Below are 19,138 nucleotides of genomic sequence, written 5' to 3'. Positions count from 1 at the left end.
ATAACGTTTTATGTGGAACGTAAACTTTCGAAAAACTTTTTTCGTCACACTTAAGTATTGAACCTAGACCAAGCGACTTCAGAGGCTATAACACTACGCACAGCACTACATCACCCACATGATTTGCTTCACCAAATTGCGCGGTTATTAGCTTACCAACATTATTAAATCATTTGGATGAGGTAACGTAGTGCGTTGTGTACAGCCTCTGAACCTGCATGTTCTAGGTTCTAGGTTAGAACCACAAAAGCATATATGCGTGGTGAAACGTCCCAAAAAAAAAGCGTCATAAATAAGTCTTCAACAGCGTTATGTTAAATATAAGGATATTTATTACCATTTACTTTGAATACATGATTGAAAAATAATGGGTTCTGCTAAATCAAACAAAAAAACTATTGCAAGGTGAAAAGAAGGCAAGGGGTTGAAAATTCTTAAATATTAAAAAAATCAAGCAACAAAAAAATAAAATTTATTTAAACCTTTTTTTTCAAAATACAAGTTTGCATTCTGTTTTTCACTATCTAATCTCATATTTCTTTTCTTTTTTTCAGGTAAGTGGCTTGAAGTGAGATTGATGATGATCTACAATAAATGTATGTATTAGCAAATTATATATAAAAATCCATTGTATTGTGATTAAATTAAATGTTTTATTTAGGCTCTTAAAAAAACTAATTTATATTAATTTAATTTCCACTATTTATTTCACTTCAAACAAATACACTAACAGGCTTCTTTTATATGGAATTATTCAAGAAGGTTCTCGTCTTTGCTTTCTAGAAACCTCCTTTCCAGTAAGGAGGGAACACAAATCCCCTCTTAAACCAAGAGGATGCTGATCAGGAGTTGATACATAGTTCAGAAATTCTTGCAACTTGCAAAAAGGTTGTGGTGAAGGCATTTCTAAGGTGGTTTCAACGGTGGCGTCTACAGTTCCAATGTGAAAATTGTAACCCAAATTTTAACGCAATTCGCGCACGACCTGACGTGGGTTGGCTTCTTCGAAATATGGCTATGGCTTACAAAAAGCGGCTTGACCAGCCTCACATCCTAGGTCCTAGGAGTTATTGAAGTGCTGATGAAAAATTTCCAAACAAGGTACAGTTGGCTGGAGAAGCTTGTTGAGGGACAAATCGACAATGTCACTCCAAAATATGTATTTGTTTAGCTATGGAACTACAACTATCACAAAAGGATACACAAAATTGAGTGATTTATTTAGAAAAGTAATACAATTCTTCATAAGTCAGGAAAAAAAATGGGTAGAAGATTTCAAATTTTTGAAAAAGTTCAATTATTGTTTTCATGTTTTTACTCAAGCATGCTCAAGACAAAAATACAAGAGAAACCTCTCCCAATCCCCCGATGTGATAATCCCAATATGTTGTGTTTAATAATGAGAAGATGTAAGTACCCGAACTCCAAACACATCCTATAATCTTATACAGCGAAAAATGCGATTTCGCTGCTCCTCCCAGCTTGAACCACTTTGCAACATGTAGAAAATGTAAATATTCAATTTCTTCCTCATTTTAATAAGAATAACATAACAGAAAACCAATACTTGCATAATAAAACAGAGCAAGTAGTAAAAACAGCTTTTAACCTTTTCCGGTCGTTAAAAAATATAAAGTTTCAATTTAAAACAATTCTTTCTTAAATAATTGATATTTCCATTTTTTTTTTGTAGTTGTTGTTTCACCTTTAATTTGCATTGAACTCATTAAACAACAAATAATTGATTGACTCTCTCATTTTAAATCCCCCTCTGACACAATTTTTAATGGACGCGCTTTCATTGAATTGAATTTCTCTGATAATCTGGCAAACAAAAATGGGTTAAAAACAATCGTATATTCGCCACATCCTGATACTGAAGTCTTTTTGTTGGCTGATGCGGTTTGTACATGTTTAATTTGTTTGATTTTTGATTTTGCAGCTTTTACTCAAAAATTAATTTGTATGTGCTTGATTTTGCTTATTTATTGATGATTGATGAATATAAAATTTAATGGGGGACTTAAGTTCAATAATTTTGGATTAAATGGTTTTTTGTTTATTTCTATGTATGAATGTTCGTATCGCATAGGTAAGCAATTATTGTGCTCGATATTGATTCTTTAATTAAAATGCTTTTATGTAGCATATATAAAAAAAAATCATAAGTTAAAGAGGTTTTTACGATCAGCTTTTTGTTCGATTAATAATTTATAATATTTCACAGAGTAATCCATCATTTTTGCACGTGAGTATATTTATTTAACCATGAAGACGGATGAAAAAAATTTTATCTTTTGTAATAATCATTTTCATAGAGAAAAAAGTTAAAGATTTAAGTGGAAAAATCAGTAACAAAAAAATAAAGGGGTTTTATTTATGGAAAGTCATTAATTCGGCTAAGTGGACTTCACTCGAGAACATTTGAAGCATTCTATCGTCACTGGTGGGACAATTGTACAATTAACTTGCATTTTACTTTCTAATTCTACCAATAACACGATGTAACATTCAATATATACTCGGGCGGAGACCTATCACGTTTTGTAGAGCTAGTCGCACTGATTACGAAACGGTATTTAAAAAGTCCCTAACACCCCCAAAATCTGGAGTTAGAGGAAAAAAAAACGTTTTTTTTTTACCTTCACCAATTGAAAAAAATCTAGCTTCGTCAAATGTTTACCCATTTTCGATTTTTTTTACAGTTTCTGATAGGAGATAAATGTACCTTTTCAACAATGTATAAAACATGTTAAACCACCTAGAATTTATAAGCTGTCAAAGTTCAAAAATTCCATTTTTTTCGTCATATATTTTCACACAAAAAAAATTGTACGATTTCAACCCAGATACAGAAATTCGAACTTTTAGGTAGGTATAGAACAAAAAATCAGTGCGATTAGCTCTACAAAACGTGATAGGTCTCCGCCCGCGTATATTTTAAAACTTCATTTTTGTAACACCGTGTAATTAGACAACATATTTATAGACTTACTAATACCAAGAGTAGAATTGTTTACTAAATTATATTGAACAAAAAAAATGCGAATTTAATTATTTTTGAAACAGACTAGTTTTTTTTTCTATCATGAATGGCACAAACAAATGAAAGTGATTAAATGAGTTTAAACTAAGCCAGGGCCATAAGTCCCCGGGAAAAAAATAATTTTGTTTTGGTTCTGCAAAAATTTTCGTCAAAATCAATTGAGTCGTTAACATGAAAATCAAAAAAAAATGATTACATGTCAAGTACCGTTAGTAACGGTTCAAATAATATTTTTTTTTGGTTAAAAGTAACACATACCTATCAGTGTTTTCAGAGTATTTTCGAGGAAAGGAGCCGTTTTTGAAAAATCTTGGAGCCAAAAATAGCCGCTTTCAAAAATGGTTCAAAAAAACGCAAAACATTTTTGTGGCATGAGGTTTAAAAATGTTTTTCTTTTAATTTTCAAAAACTTTTGCTTATCAGACCTCAAGTGTAATTATTTTTTTCATTTTGTTGATATATTTTGGTTTTCATGCTCATTTACGGGCGTAAAATTAAATTTTAAATGATTGAAATTAAAAATGTATGCAAATTGGTTGCCTGTTCACATTTTTGGTGGATTTTTGCTGTAAAATGCTTTGATTTTAAAGAAGCCTGAAATCGCCAAGTTCGAAATTAAAAGAGCCAAAATCCGATAAATCGATAATCAAAATTTTAAGGAGCGAGTTCAAAGTACAAGGAGCCTGTTTGGCGATAAACTTTTTTTTTAATTCCAAATTTATTTTAAGCTTAAAAAATAGGTCAAAGTTCAAAAAGTAGATACCTACTATTTTCGCTTGACTTGGGCGTTTAAAAATATCTGTAACGTTTTTGTCTCTTGAAATACTTAAGTATCATATACTTGCAACACATCACCTTGAATTTACAACAAATCCTTTGAAATACTTTGTTTTTTATGCTTTAAAAAATTAGTCAAAACTCAAAAAGCACTATTTTGGCTTGACTTTCGCGGTTCAAAAATTTGTAACTTTTTTGTATTTTGAAATAATTTTCTGAAATTTCGCATAGGTACATGATCTTGAAGAAACTGCCAATTAAAAAGGTACTTTAAATTGACAATCAGAAATCCTTAAAGATGTGTTCGATTAATTTTATTTGAATGACCTAAAGTTGTCGTTGTGTGCTAGATAAAGCAATTCCAAGTATTGAATAGAATTATTGGACTTGCTATATAATAAGCATACCCACAAAATTACGCACAAAAATTTTAAAGCCATTTTAAACAAGATAAAGAGGTGTAAATAGGTGTGTGTTAATTTTGAGTAGGAGTACATTATGTACATATATCTCAATTCTCGAGTAAAAAAAACATTGAAATTAAGCTCAATTAAACAGAAAGCTTAAAACAAAAAAAAAAATCGATCCGATCAATATAACTCTCACAGATAAATCGAGTGGAATACTTATTGGCATTGCAATTCATGCGAATAAAATTTAAAATACCAAAACAAAAAACTTTCTGACAAATTCGATGTATTGTTATTCTTGAAATTCGAAAGAATAGGTAGGTAGGTAGAGATGGCGGTCATAAGCATCCTAGCTTGATGACCCAAGTAACGCAAAATGCGCCGTTTTGATACCAAAACTTGTGAAACCTATGAGTTATAAATGGGTTAATTGGAATAAAGTGATTTCAATACATACGAGTGTTTAGGCTAGCCTAAAACCACTTCGTTGCATTGAGGAATGAGATCAAGTCTTTGATCTTTAATTCTGAGATGTTATTTATATCGTTGAAAAATTCACTGCCCAGAGAGAGCATTCTGCTTCTAGCAAGGGCAGGACATTGGCAAAGGAAGTGGAATACCGTTTCTTTTTCTTGCTGATTCAAACAACTGCGACAAAAGGTGTTGTAAGGAATACCTAGCTTTGCTGCGTGTTCTCCTATCGGCCAATGTCCCGTACATACCGCAACGATCCTGCTAATTTCTTTTCTGGGTCTAGAGATTAGGTCATATGATTTGGATTTATTATAGGTGGGCCAGATTTTTCTGGATATGACGCAGCTAGTCAAGTTGTGCCACCTATTGTTGGCTTTTGTTAGGTATTTTGAGAAGATATCGCCCTTCATGACTCCCATGGGGATGTTAACTATTTCTGCTAGAGACTCATGAAGGGCCGATCCTTGCCTGGCCAGTTCATCCGCCTTTTCATTGCCTTCAAAACCACTGTGACCTGGGATCCAGATGAGAGTGATTGTGAGGCTTCCACTCAGCAATGAGAGTTCCTCTCTGCACTGCTGAACTAATTTGGAGGATGTCGTGACCGAAGCAATTGCTTTTATAGCTGCCTGGCTATCTGTTAATATAGCTATGCTTTGGTTTTGGTTTGGATATAGGCTAAGTAATTTGCAAGCTTCTTTAATTGCCAGCAATTCCGCTTGGAATACACTGGCAAAGTTTGGTAGTCGAAAGGATTTTGAGATATTGAGGGATTCATAATAGACACCCGCACCGACCCCACAATCCATTTTTGAGCCATCAGTGAAAATGCAGGTGTCGAAGTCTCTCGTCACAATGCCATCTTCCCAGTCTGATCTAGACGGGAAGCTGACCTTGCAATTCATTACAGTATTCAAAATAGGAGTGCAGTAGTCCGTGGGTGTCAGAAGCATATCCGATGGTATTAAATTTGCTGTGTCACTGTGACCAAAGGGTTTTGCCTTCCAACAGCCCGTTTCTTTTAGCCTTAAAACGCTACAAGAAACCTGGTATTTTATATGAAGGTCTATGGGTAAAAGGTGCAAGAGAACATTTAGAGCCTCAGTAGGGCACGACCGGAGGGCTCCAGTTGTCCCTACGCTTGCTGTTCTTTGAATTTTCTTAAGTTTGTTGATGTTATATGCTTTATTTAGTGCAGGCCACCAAACAATGGTGCCGTAAGTAAGAATGGGTCGTACCACCGCTGTGTAAGTCCATAGAATCATTTTTGATTTAAGACCCCATTTTTTCCCAAAGGTTTTACTACAGGCATAGAAAGCAATGCTCGCCTTCTTAACCCGCTCTTCTATATTTAGCTTCCAGCTCAGTTTAGTGTCCAAAATTACACCTAAATATTTTGCGCTAGAAGAAAGTGATAAGATTTGGCCGTTGAGCTGAGGTAGAGGGAAGACAGGGATTTTGGTTTTAGTTGTAAAAAGCATCAGTTCCGTTTTACTTTGATTAACTCCTAGGCCACAGCTTGTAGCCCAGTTGCTAACTTTTCTCAAAGCCGTGTCAGTGATCTCGCTGATCACGGGTAAAAATTTTCCTGATACAAGTACAACCAGATCATCCGCATATGCCACTGCCTTCACTCCACTTCTCTCAAGCTTCACGAGGATATTATTCATAACAAGGAGCCATAAAAGGGGGGAGAGAACGCCACCCTGAGGCGTACCCCTGTTGACACATTTAAAACAGTTTGAATTTCCTAAACTTGCTTGAATTCTTCTCTCTTTTAGCATTGAAATAATCCAACTTCTGATGTAGTCTTCTACTTCAAAAGTCACTAGGGCCTCAGGAATATATTCGGTAAGGAATACCTAGCTTTGCTGCGTGTTCTCCTATCGGCCAATGTCCCGTACATACCGCAACGATCCTGCTAATTTCTTTTCTGGGTCTAGAGATTAGGTCATATGATTTGGATTTATTATAGGTGGGCCAGATTTTTCTGGATATGACGCAGCTAGTCAAGTTGTGCCACCTATTGTTGGCTTTTGTTAGGTATTTTGAGAAGATATCGCCCTTCATGACTCCCATGGGGATGTTAACTATTTCTGCTAGAGACTCATGAAGGGCCGATCCTTGCCTGGCCAGTTCATCCGCCTTTTCATTGCCTTCAAAACCACTGTGACCTGGGATCCAGATGAGAGTGATTGTGAGGCTTCCACTCAGCAATGAGAGTTCCTCTCTGCACTGCTGAACTAATTTGGAGGATGTCGTGACCGAAGCAATTGCTTTTATAGCTGCCTGGCTATCTGTTAATATAGCTATGCTTTGGTTTTGGTTTGGATATAGGCTAAGTAATTTGCAAGCTTCTTTAATTGCCAGCAATTCCGCTTGGAATACACTGGCAAAGTTTGGTAGTCGAAAGGATTTTGAGATATTGAGGGATTCATAATAGACACCCGCACCGACCCCACAATCCATTTTTGAGCCATCAGTGAAAATGCAGGTGTCGAAGTCTCTCGTCACAATGCCATCTTCCCAGTCTGATCTAGACGGGAAGCTGACCTTGCAATTCATTACAGTATTCAAAATAGGAGTGCAGTAGTCCGTGGGTGTCAGAAGCATATCCGATGGTATTAAATTTGCTGTGTCACTGTGACCAAAGGGTTTTGCCTTCCAACAGCCCGTTTCTTTTAGCCTTAAAACGCTACAAGAAACCTGGTATTTTATATGAAGGTCTATGGGTAAAAGGTGCAAGAGAACATTTAGAGCCTCAGTAGGGCACGACCGGAGGGCTCCAGTTGTCCCTACGCTTGCTGTTCTTTGAATTTTCTTAAGTTTGTTGATGTTATATGCTTTATTTAGTGCAGGCCACCAAACAATGGTGCCGTAAGTAAGAATGGGTCGTACCACCGCTGTGTAAGTCCATAGAATCATTTTTGATTTAAGACCCCATTTTTTCCCAAAGGTTTTACTACAGGCATAGAAAGCAATGCTCGCCTTCTTAACCCGCTCTTCTATATTTAGCTTCCAGCTCAGTTTAGTGTCCAAAATTACACCTAAATATTTTGCGCTAGAAGAAAGTGATAAGATTTGGCCGTTGAGCTGAGGTAGAGGGAAGACAGGGATTTTGGTTTTAGTTGTAAAAAGCATCAGTTCCGTTTTACTTTGATTAACTCCTAGGCCACAGCTTGTAGCCCAGTTGCTAACTTTTCTCAAAGCCGTGTCAGTGATCTCGCTGATCACGGGTAAAAATTTTCCTGATACAAGTACAACCAGATCATCCGCATATGCCACTGCCTTCACTCCACTTCTCTCAAGCTTCACGAGGATATTATTCATAACAAGGAGCCATAAAAGGGGGGAGAGAACGCCACCCTGAGGCGTACCCCTGTTGACACATTTAAAACAGTTTGAATTTCCTAAACTTGCTTGAATTCTTCTCTCTTTTAGCATTGAAATAATCCAACTTCTGATGTAGTCTTCTACTTCAAAAGTCACTAGGGCCTCAAGAATAGATTCGGTTAGGACATTGTTAAAAGCTCCCTCTACATCTAAGAAGGTAGCTAGGGTATATTCTTTAAAGTGGATCGAGTTCTCAATTGTTCTAACAACTTCATGGAGGGCTGTTTCCGTAGATTTGCCCCTCATATAAGCGTGCTGCGAACTAGCTAAGGGACATCTTTTGAAAATGTCTCTAATATGAGTTTCCAAGATTCTTTCTAAGGTTTTAAGTAAAAAAGATGTTAAACTTATTGGCCGGAAATCCTTCTCGGATTCATGTCCTCTTTTGCCCACTTTTGGTATGAAAACCACGCTAACTTGTCTCCAAGACTTTGGCACATGATTAAGAAGAAGGCAGCCTTTAAAGATTTTTTCAAGCCATGGAACTGCTATCTCTTGCTGATTTTGCAGCATAATAGGCAGAATACCATCAGGGCCTGGGGATTTATACGGAGAGAAAGTATTAATAGCCCAAGCTATATTTTCTCTTGTTATCAAGGAGTTTACTCGCTCTGTCGTAACTGATAGCAAGGTGGGATTTATGTTCACTTCAGAGGTGTTATCTACACACCCCGGAAAGTGAGTAGTCATTAGTAATTCCAAGGATTCAGCTGGGGATATTGTCCAGGATCCGTCAGGCTTTTTAAGAAACGAGGGGTTAGAATGTTCTTTCGATAAAACCTTGCTTAACCTGGCGGAATCCTTAATATCTTCTATGGAATGACAGTATTCCTCCCAGCTTTCTTTTTTGGCTAAAGCTATAGTGCGCTTATAGACTTTTAAGCAATCTTTATAGGGTTGATAAAATTTGTATTTGTGGCAGATGTTGAAGATTGTTCTAGTCATCTTCCTCAGATAAGATAAGTCTTCATTCCACCAAGGAGGAAATGTTTTGCTGCTATGTCTCACCGGACACGAGACTTTAAAGGCAGTGATCATCGATCTTTCAAAGGTTATAACCTTTGATTCAAGATCTTCAACCGTATCTGTGCTCAGATTGGGTATACTGCGTATTTTTGCACTAAAAACTTGACCGAAATTCTTCCAGTCAATTCTTTTGGGATTTCTGTAAGGGGGTGGGGTTTTAGTTTCAAATTTGAGTTGGAAGAGAATCCAACTATGATCTGAAAAGGATTTCAAAGGGGATACTCTCCAGTTTTCTACCTGCAGATTGGAGTAGTTGTTTATAAAGGTGATGTCTAGTACATCCTCCCATCCTTCATAATTTCCCGAACTCGGGAAAATGAAGGTTGGAGTAGTACCTCTATTGCAGAGAGAAAGGTTATTTTCAATGATATAATCAAATAAAGACTCACCTCGTTCATTGATCTCAGAACTACCCCACAGAGTATGACGTGCATTTGCGTCACACCCGATGAGTAGGCTTGTCTTCATGGTATTGGCTTGTATTGTCAGCCTGCGTACTTCCTCCGGCGGTGACTGCTGGTCGTGTGCCATGTACGCAGAGGCCAAGAGTAAACCCTCAGTATTTGAACCCTCCAATTTGACAACGGTCAAATCAGAGGTGCTAAGATTGGGACACAAAAAAGCTTTTAAGTGTTTTTTAGCTAAAATACAAGTTCTTGGCTTACCTTGGTTCGAACTGACGGGCTTATAGAAAAGGTCGTATTGGCTGTCTTGAAGGCCCCTCACTCGGAGGCCATTAACCCAGGGCTCTTGAATAATGCCCACATCATAGTTTTCCTCCCTCAGGAAAACTCTCAGGTTATCTGAAGCACATTTAGAGTGCTTCAGATTAACCTGAATGACGCGCAGCATGTTTTCAATTCGGAATAGATTCTACACAGTCAGTTACCAGCTCCTTGCCGGAGGACCCTGCCTCTTTGGGGACACCGTCATCCTCGACAGTATCCTCAACTAGGTTAGGGTCCGTTTCCTGACTCTGTAGAATCTTTATCTTGGCATTCCTAATGCCAAAACGTAGCTTGAAATCGGCTTTTTCGAGAGCCCCACGACTGACCTCGCAGATCCTCAGAAGGTAAGACGCGCTGTTCTTCTGCGGCTCTTCAGCCTTAATGACTACCCAGTCATGCATAGGAATCAGCGGGTTTAACTTCTGGAGACTGCGGATCAGCTCCGGTCCGCTTGGCTTGATGCTCATGAGGGGCAGCCAAATGCGAGCCAGTGGTTGTCTTGGAATTTCCTTAGCTGGGATAAGCTTGAGCTTCAAGCCATCCCATTTGTTGCTGACCTCAGCTACACTTTTACTAAGGAAATCCCTAGAGAACACATCCTCGCACTTGATTACCCTGTATCCCCTAAGCATCTCACCAGAGTCGAAACTCGGGTAGGGTCCCTCAGTTGCAGATAGGGTATATAGAAAGACCATCTCAGAAAGCTTAGCCTCGATGGAGTTCCACACCGACATCAGAGCTCTGTTGTCAGTGGAGAGTTCATCTACAACCGCCACTTGAAGATCGTCTCTGACAATCTCACTAAAAGTGCGCGATTGCGCCGCTCCCTGAGATGGTGCTTTCTTGTTGGTGCCGTTTGCTTTAGATTTTTTCTGAGGAGGATTAGCTTCCTCAGGTGATCTAATTCTCTTAACGGACTTTTTTGGTTCAATGAGAAGATTATTGTACTCCTCAACAATCTTCCCATATTTGATCTTATCAGCAGCATCGTTTTCGTGCGGAGTTCCAGCTTCCTCATTTAAAGCAATCTTGCTTAGAATGAAGGATGCCCTATGGAAATCCGCTCTCCGATGCGAACTTGCTGATCTTCTCTTACGCCGGGTAGCATGGCTTTGGCTGGCTCTGCTACCCGAAGGATTTATTTGGTTTATTGCGGGTCGAAGTACAGGGGTACCGCTGGTTCCGCCTGTACTTCCAGTTTTTGAAGGTTGCTCAGAGATGCTAGTGCCTCTAACATCATCTGAACACCCTCCGATTGTTTCCTGGCTCGAGGCCAGAAGCTCATCTTCCAACTCGGAAGTCGTATAGTCTGTCTTGTCTTTTTTGTCCATTTTTAAATTTGAAATAATAAATTAAAGTCCCACGAGTAGGTCGGAAAGGAAAGGTCAACCCCGGCAGAGCCGATTACCGGGGCAAGGCAAAAATTATGACGGATCCTGCCAAGGCATCCGAAAGAGCTCGTTCACGACTGGTTTATCCCCCAGCCTTCCATTTCCTGGGCACGGATTATGTGCACGCTCACCCCACCACTGAAAATTAGGAACCTTGTATCGATGGTAAAATTACATTTCTGATTATTTAACTATTGAGGAGTTAAGAACAATACAGCTATGCAACCTGACCTTAGCTGATCACCATCTTGCCAAAAACGCACAAGATAAAACTGTGGTGATCATTACCGCCCGGCACCCACTAGGAGGGTTTTATACACGGATTTTTGCCGAGCATTCGAAAGAATACAAAAATCATACATAACAACTGTTTATTAACTTGTATCTATTTCTCGGAACATCGGCACAGATGTTGTTTATTTTTTTAACATATTCTAGAATCAAGTGGATAGATGGATTCACGGTTCACGGGAATTAAAAATGACATGTGTAACAATTTTCCATGAGTATATTCTACTTATATTTTTATTCATATTAATTAGTGGTAGCTGGAAAATATGTTGTTATGTAAAATGTTTCCGAATTTGTATTCTAATAAATTTTCAAAATCCTACAAAATTATACAGTAGCTCACTGGCACAGAATTTATTTGTTTCAGTAGTCACTGATATACAATGTAATAAATTATTTTTTGAGTCAAAATTGTTTGTTTTTTTCAATTTGTTTGTTTTTCAATTTTTGTTTTCTAGAATATTTTGATTAGAAATTAGTGCAGCACTTGTTTAATGCAAATCGGTTAAAAATTTAAAATATGTTTCGCCAACAGTTGCCTCGGTATATTAATTTTGTTAATCCCGTATTTTTCCCAGAAATATCCTCCGGTGTTATGCCACTATTTTAGAACATGGAAGTGGCAATTTAACTTTTTCATTTATATCTGTGATCCAGATAATAACGAAGTTGAGAGAAAAAAGAATACATTTGAATACGAAAGAAGGTGCATTTTTAAATATTAACTTATTTTTCAAAGAAGCATGTATTTTATTTTTGTATAAAAATATTTTACAGAAAATCAAAATTTTAAAGAAAATCGAAAATAAACATCAATCTTAAAATTCTGGTGAAGCACTCTAGAACTCTACGAGGTAAGACAAGGATTAAATTATATAAAAATTAACCATAAAAAGCATTAAAACGTTAGCTTTTCCTGTGAAGTAGTCAAAATGTATCATTATTCAAAATGATAATAAGGTGGGAACCTTAAAAATCAACCTACCTATGTAACTTATTTTTGAACAAGATTTTATAAAATATTTTTTTCTTTAAAATTTTACTCGTGTATAAAATCTGAGTTCAATGCACAATGAACATGCTTCTTAAGCTTCACTTATTTTTCAAAATATTTTTATTGAAGTCGTTTATATTTTAACAATGATTCGATTTTGTTTTGGTTGAAGAAAAATTGACTCCAAATTCGAATATTTGTTTTAAGGACATTTATTTTTATTCGATCTCATTTCTCTCTATCCTTGAGAAAAACTCACATCTCCACCGCATGTGTAAACAATGTTTCCTAATGACAATCTCCTTCTCCTAAAAAAAAAAAATCACGACAAAAACAAAATATCTACGAGCAAAAACAAAAAAAAAATCACAATTTATTTGCATTGTCAAAAGCAAATAACTTTGCTCTGTGATAGCAGTATTCGTCGAATGCAAAATGTATCTACTTTATTTTTCTTTGTATCCGGGTTCGGGATGGTTGTTCGATTGAACAATCACCCAGATAGAAGATGAACAAAATAAAGATATTCATCTTTTATTTCGATGAACATCACTCAAAAACGAATCCATCCTCGTAAACAACAATATTCAAGAAGTAGTAGTATTCTTCAAGGAGAAGAAATCAAAGTATGAGTGTTTGTTTGTTACTTTTTTGAAGATGTATACGAATACTTTTGCTACAAAAATACAAATATATTTGTGTATATGTATATTTAAATGGAAAACATTTATTTTTTTGTTACATACACAAAAAGTGCATCGAAAGAAATTGACATTCTCATAAAGTTCCGCATTCTTTTGCAAAAGGAAAAGAAAAATTCATTCGTCACAATTTAAATTATTATATCCTCCTCCTAGATGCATACACACTTTTTTCACAGAAATAGTTTTATTATTTTATTTTTTTGAATTTGCAATCGGAATACAAAAGTTTAAAAAAAGTCAATTTTTATTTTCGATACAATTGTTTTCGCAAAAATAAAAAAGGATGCAAATATTTACTGCATTCATTACTTAACGTATCCGTTTCTGTTATCTATTGTAGGTACGTACAGAGCTGTGGGAAAAAATCAAGCACAATAATTATATATGTTTTTATATACCATTCTTAATAAATTAAGTTTCAACGGAACATAGCTGCAATTTCAACAAGGTTCTCTAACTTCATCGATATTTGTACTCAACTAAAATCATTTCACATATTGTCAAATTAGGGCCATTTCACACGTTGCTGAAAACCGGCCCAGTATTGGGTAAACGGCCCTTTTAGATGGTTGCAAGGTTTGCATTCTGTCAAAAGGGGCGTTTATCCGGTACCGGGCCGGTTTTTGGCGACTTGTAAATTGGCCCTTGAAAATTGTAGTTCGAATAAAATGTTTTTTACGAAAAATTTGATGTTTGTTGTAGTCCTTCATAAAACCGTTTTCTTGCTCTTTCTTCTCGTAAATAACATCAGCGATTTCTATATGGAATCTTTTAGGTAGATGCAATATTAAAAAATTCGAAAAAATATTTTAAAATTATTGTGAAATATTTATATTTTTTTTTTGAAAATGGTTCGATGATTTTTTTTGGAAATTTTTTTTATCATGTATCAAAAAAAACCTTGTTAAAAATGGCATTCCAATCTTTGTTTTTTGAAAAATATGTGAAAATTTTCGAATTTGAACCCAAAACAGTTTAGATATTATAGTTTGAGCATTACCTCAACAGAATATTTTTTATACTTACCGCAATTCATTTTTCTTTTTAAACGAATTAATCGATTAAAGTTAACCGATGTTTCTACAGAGTTTCGTTTAGAAAGAAAAATTAATCGCGGTTAACTCGACTATTATTAAAATTCAAAACAGTTTGGATTATGCAAAGATCGATTTTATAACTGAAATTTAATTTCGCAGCCTTGAAAGCATAGTACTTCCATTTCTGTCCACCCTTTCATCTGAAAATTTGTATGAACTCTTTTTTTTCTTATTTATCATGTAAACTGTAGATAACACTTTTACTAAATGTTGCATTTGCACAACTTTTTTGAAGCGTTATAAAATACTGAAAAATAATCGAGATATATCCAGCTTACATGAACATAAAATTTCTAGCTTGATATACAGTCTTCTCTTCCCCCACTCTTTCACATGCAGTTTAAAAAAATTATGTACAAAGAATAAATACAAAAAAGTACGTATACACCACAGTGTACTTGGTCAACGTGCAAATAATGTGTATTACAATTTCGTTTTAATGGCAATAATACTTTGCCTTGTCAATTCTACTCAAGGTACAGTAACCCTGAAAAAATGATGGTGATGGAGGTTGTGATACCTGGACCTGTGGCATCATAGTCCATCGCACTAACCATTGCGCTACAGAGTACTACTTCATTATATGACGTTAAATTAAATAAATTTTATAGTTTCAGAAGTAGATAAGTCGTATACAAGAATTATTTGCCTATCAAATTTTACTGTTACTGTTTACAATTTTAAAGTACAGTTTTTTGCACAGTCGTGTGTCAAGTATTTCCAAAACAAAAACAAATTCAAATCAGTTTCCATAGAGTTACGTATCGCCAGCATGCATGAAACCAAACTTTCCTTAAACTAAAAAAAATGTAGGTGAGTACTTTACTTCCTTGTCGTCCTGCTTCGATAAGAAAAGCGAAACAATGAACGTGTGCTGCACCATGTAAGGCACAACAAGCAATTTTATATACCTACATGTGTACATTTAGCAGCGAATAAGTTTGTCCTTTGTGTCGTTTCGTTCTTATTGCTAAATTCTATTTTCTCAATTTCTGAAATTGAAGGAAAAAAAAAGAAAACAAAACTCAGGAAAACGAAAAACTTCATCACTCGATTATTACACGAAGGATAACATTTGTAGAATGTTCTTTTTTTCTGGTCATAACCTTTGTTATCGGAATTGCAAACATTTTTTTTAACATTTATTTTATTGCTTTTACTTTTTACCTTCAACATCACTCAGATCTATTGACACGAATGTTTTCAAGGAATTTTCTTCTATGTACCTACCCACCCATTAAAAAAAAACTAAAATATGGAATTACAAAAATATTTTCAGAGGACACACGCAAAAAGTTTTTTTTTTTTTGGAATTTTCTGTCTCTGTGTTTTTGAAGGTCTAATGCATAAGTTTTGTTGGTTAGGTATATGGGTTTGTTTCTTTTTTCAATTGTTTGTTACATACATACATAAAGGGTTGACAAAAAAAACATTTTTGAAGCCTTGTGCAATTTTGTGGCGTTGGGGGACACTGGTACCGTCTATAATAAAATTTAGATTCGTTAACGAGGTAGGTAGTGTAGAAGCAATTTGTTGGTTGTGTTTGTATATATTTGGAACGGAATCATTTTCTATAAATAAAAATGGCTTGTCGCTAGGTTAAATATATCTATGTAATTTTATGCATTTATCTGTTACACTAATGCATGTTTGTTAAAAATATAATCAATACCTACTAACATGTAGGTACATTGATACATTTAGGCAGAGGATATAATTTACAACATTTTCTAACGAAAAATTTTTAAAAGCTCGACCCACTACGAAATTTTCTACTTTTACTTTTTCAAATGTGTTTTTACATGTTAATTAATTAAAAAAATTTAAGATGTGATTCAAACCAGCGAAATATTGATTTCCATGAAAATTTTACTATTTTTTTAACCAGAAAACTAAAAATTTCATAAATTTAAAAAAATAAGTACATGCAATTAGCATGGTGCTTTAAAATAAAACAAGCATGTGTATTTATTTATTATTAATTCCTGTTGTATATTAGACCTTCATACCAAACTTCACCTGTCTATTTTTCACCGAAAATTATTTAATGAAAACTTTTTATTTTTGCATCTTTATTTTTCTATCCCAAATACAACGTTTTTACAAAATTTCAGTAGGGTGACCAATACATTTTTTTCTATTAAAAATACACCCTTTAAACCTTGATATTCTTATAGACTCTTTAGATTCTTGCTTCCAATCTCAAAAGTACATAATTTCTGAATTTCAATAGGATACCATTATTATTCCTTAGCTTAAGGCTGGGTGGGACCACCACATAAACGGCTCAACGTTTATGAATTGGTGGAGAGCTTTCCATTTGTAAAGATAATTGAATGAAATAAATTTGTTTGCTTAGTTAGTGAAAAGGGCATAAAATATTCTACCTTATAATTTCTAAATTTGAGCAATTGTATTTTAGGGTGTACAAAACACAATAATTTCAGTCGTTGTTCAGATCTAATTGTTTTGTGATTGTTTCTTAGTGAGACTAAAAATTTTATTTTTTTTAATTCTATTTAAAAAAAAAAGAGATTAAGAGCGGGATTCATAGTCGTCACTCAAGTTGAGAAATCTTAAGCACTCGCTAAAGCGAAGCCTTATTCATAGTCTTCACTGGAGTCAAAATTTTTCTCAAGTGAACCTCTGAGGAGGCTTTTTTACTTGAGGAAACGCTTAAATTTTTTTCAGTCAATTGACATTAAAACGCAAGTGTCATTGCGAGAGCTTGTTTTTTTGTATTTATTTTATAATAAAATAAATGAATCGCGAATATTTGTTTGAGTTTATTTATTTCTAAATATTGTTTAATCGCGACAAATCAAACCAAAGTTGAATTATTAAAAAAATGTTTATTTTTTATGACATTTAATTCAAATCAGTCAAATTTGCGAGTTTGAGAAAAAATTTTCCTCAAGACAAGATTTTTCTTTACTCAAGTGACAGCCCTATTTTCAACTCCCTTGAGCGACTGCTTGAAATATTTCTCAACTTACTGGAGTTGAGAAAATTCTTAACTTGAGTAACGACTATGAATTCCGCTCTAAATCAAACTAAGGAGTAAATCGACTTTGAAAAGCTAAAACTTTGTTTTTTTTTTTATAGAAAAAAATTAATCGGAACTGATGCTATTTTTCTTGACCTTGCAATGTTTGAACAGTTGTATTTTCTGCATACTTATATCAAAATAATTCATCAAAAGTAATAAGAAGCTCCACTCAAATATTACCACCTTGATTTTTTTTCAAGAAAAAGTATTAAGTTTTAATGTCCCTCAATTTAGCTGAGCAAGGTCAGCAGAACATATATGTATTATATTATTAGACCTTTCAGTGCCAATTAAGTGCTAATTAAGGCCGTGTATGAATTGGTTATATATATAACCTCTGTTAAGTTTTTGACACTATTGAAGTGAATAAACAAGTTCTTAGCTGTCAAAAATTAAGTGGGCTCTTTAACTTTATGAATTGGGATAAATTTTTGACTTGGCTGAATAATTTGTTTAAGCTGCAAAACAAGAGAATTAATGGTGTTAAAAACTTTAATAAATTTTTACATTATACAAACTTCCAACACAAGTTGTTCTGTGAATTTTATTTTTGATTCTCATGCATTTCCAATTTTTTTCATCATCAATAAAGTGAAATATATCAAAGAATTTTATTTTCCCCTTGATATACACTCATAATGTTTTACTTCTTTCTCAATTTCCATTTTCATTTTCAGTTTTTGATTATTTATTAAAAAAAATTGCTAATCTTTTTGTGAAAAATTTTACCTCTGTAGACAAAAATTTGATATTGAAAAGTCGACTCTAAGTCAAACACACTTACTTCAACTTGTCTTTTGTGGTTTGTTTCAAAATCCTTAATTTTCATTAAATTATTTTTTTTTCGTCATCTCAAAGGTTTGTAGACTTGTCAGGCCTGAATAGGAATTCTTATTCCAGTAGAGTACGAAACTTGCTTCTGTCCACTCACACATGGTTACTGAAATCCAGTTTTACTGTTCATTTAAATGAATATAATTCACCTGTTTTTAATGTTGATTTAATTCAATGAAATAAAATTCTTGCAGGCCATAATTCCAAACTCTTTTGAATTCCCAGCATGGAATTAATTACGAAACCATCATATATGCGATATTCATCGTCATTATCCTCAAACACACATAAAGAAAGGCGAAAAAATATCATCCGAATAAGAATGCTTTTGAATGTCTTATAGACATTTTAATTTCACGACTTATATTTTTAACCTGTTTCGTGTATTTCATTTAACATCAGCCTTTAAATGTTCACCATAAAATGTAAGCATAACATACAGGAAGGCATAAATCCAATGCAAGTCTCAAAAGTTGTCTATATATAACTCTCAACTGCTTATCAGCGATTAACGATTCGTTTTTACGATTTTTGAATTCGCTCAAAATTATGGCTTTAAAATTCCAAAGAATTTTAATCTTCATAACACTTTTGTTTAAATCCTAAAAAAATCTTTACCAAACATTAAATAAATCACGAAAAACTTATTTCAATTTGTATAGTTGCAACAATGCTATAAAACAGGACCTATCCACTCTGTTTGTCTCTTTTAAATCAATCTCCTCCGAATAAGGCACAATAATGCGAACAAATTGTACAAGCTCATCGCTGACAAGTGACACTTATTCAGACAATCAGGAATAATTGGAAATCAGCTCAAGGATCCTGTTCCATTGACCTACAAAAGTTGCGACGTGAAAATTAAAATATATATTTATATATGTGTGTGTGTGTGTATGTGTATTTATATCTATTTTTATATAA

At 34.5% G+C, this 19,138-nt stretch overlaps 2 protein-coding genes across 3 annotated transcripts in view; one reads left to right on the top strand and one right to left on the bottom strand.

The window, feature by feature from the left end:
• Window positions 1-19,138, top strand: part of LOC129905632 (toll-like receptor Tollo) — a 234,054-nt gene that overhangs the window by 68,148 nt on the left and 146,768 nt on the right. The window contains exons 1-2 of one of the 2 annotated variants that reach the window (XM_055981160.1): window positions 11,962-12,242; window positions 12,314-12,390. The exons of the other annotated variant lie outside the window; for it this stretch is intronic. The gene's annotated coding sequence lies outside the window, so the exon portion shown is untranslated. Of the gene's footprint in view, window positions 1-11,961; window positions 12,243-12,313; window positions 12,391-19,138 lie in introns of those variants that run through there. 2 annotated transcript variants of the gene reach the window in all.
• Window positions 9,983-11,185, bottom strand: LOC129920987 (uncharacterized). Its single transcript, XM_056002584.1, has one exon. The coding sequence runs from the start codon at window positions 11,183-11,185 to the stop codon at window positions 9,983-9,985; it is 1,203 nt and encodes a 400-aa protein (XP_055858559.1).

The sequence above is a fragment of the Episyrphus balteatus genome, chromosome 1 (genome assembly GCF_945859705.1).
Source record: "Episyrphus balteatus chromosome 1, idEpiBalt1.1, whole genome shotgun sequence".
In the NCBI taxonomy this organism is placed as follows: Eukaryota; Metazoa; Arthropoda; class Insecta; order Diptera; family Syrphidae; genus Episyrphus; species Episyrphus balteatus.
Note: the sequence above shows the minus strand (reverse complement) of the source record. Positions and strands in the feature narration are given on the sequence as shown.

Coding starts and splice junctions, on each gene's coding strand:
- LOC129920987 (XM_056002584.1), bottom strand. CDS start 11,185: ATGGACAAAAAAGACAAGACAGACTATACGACTTCCGAGTTGGAAGAT.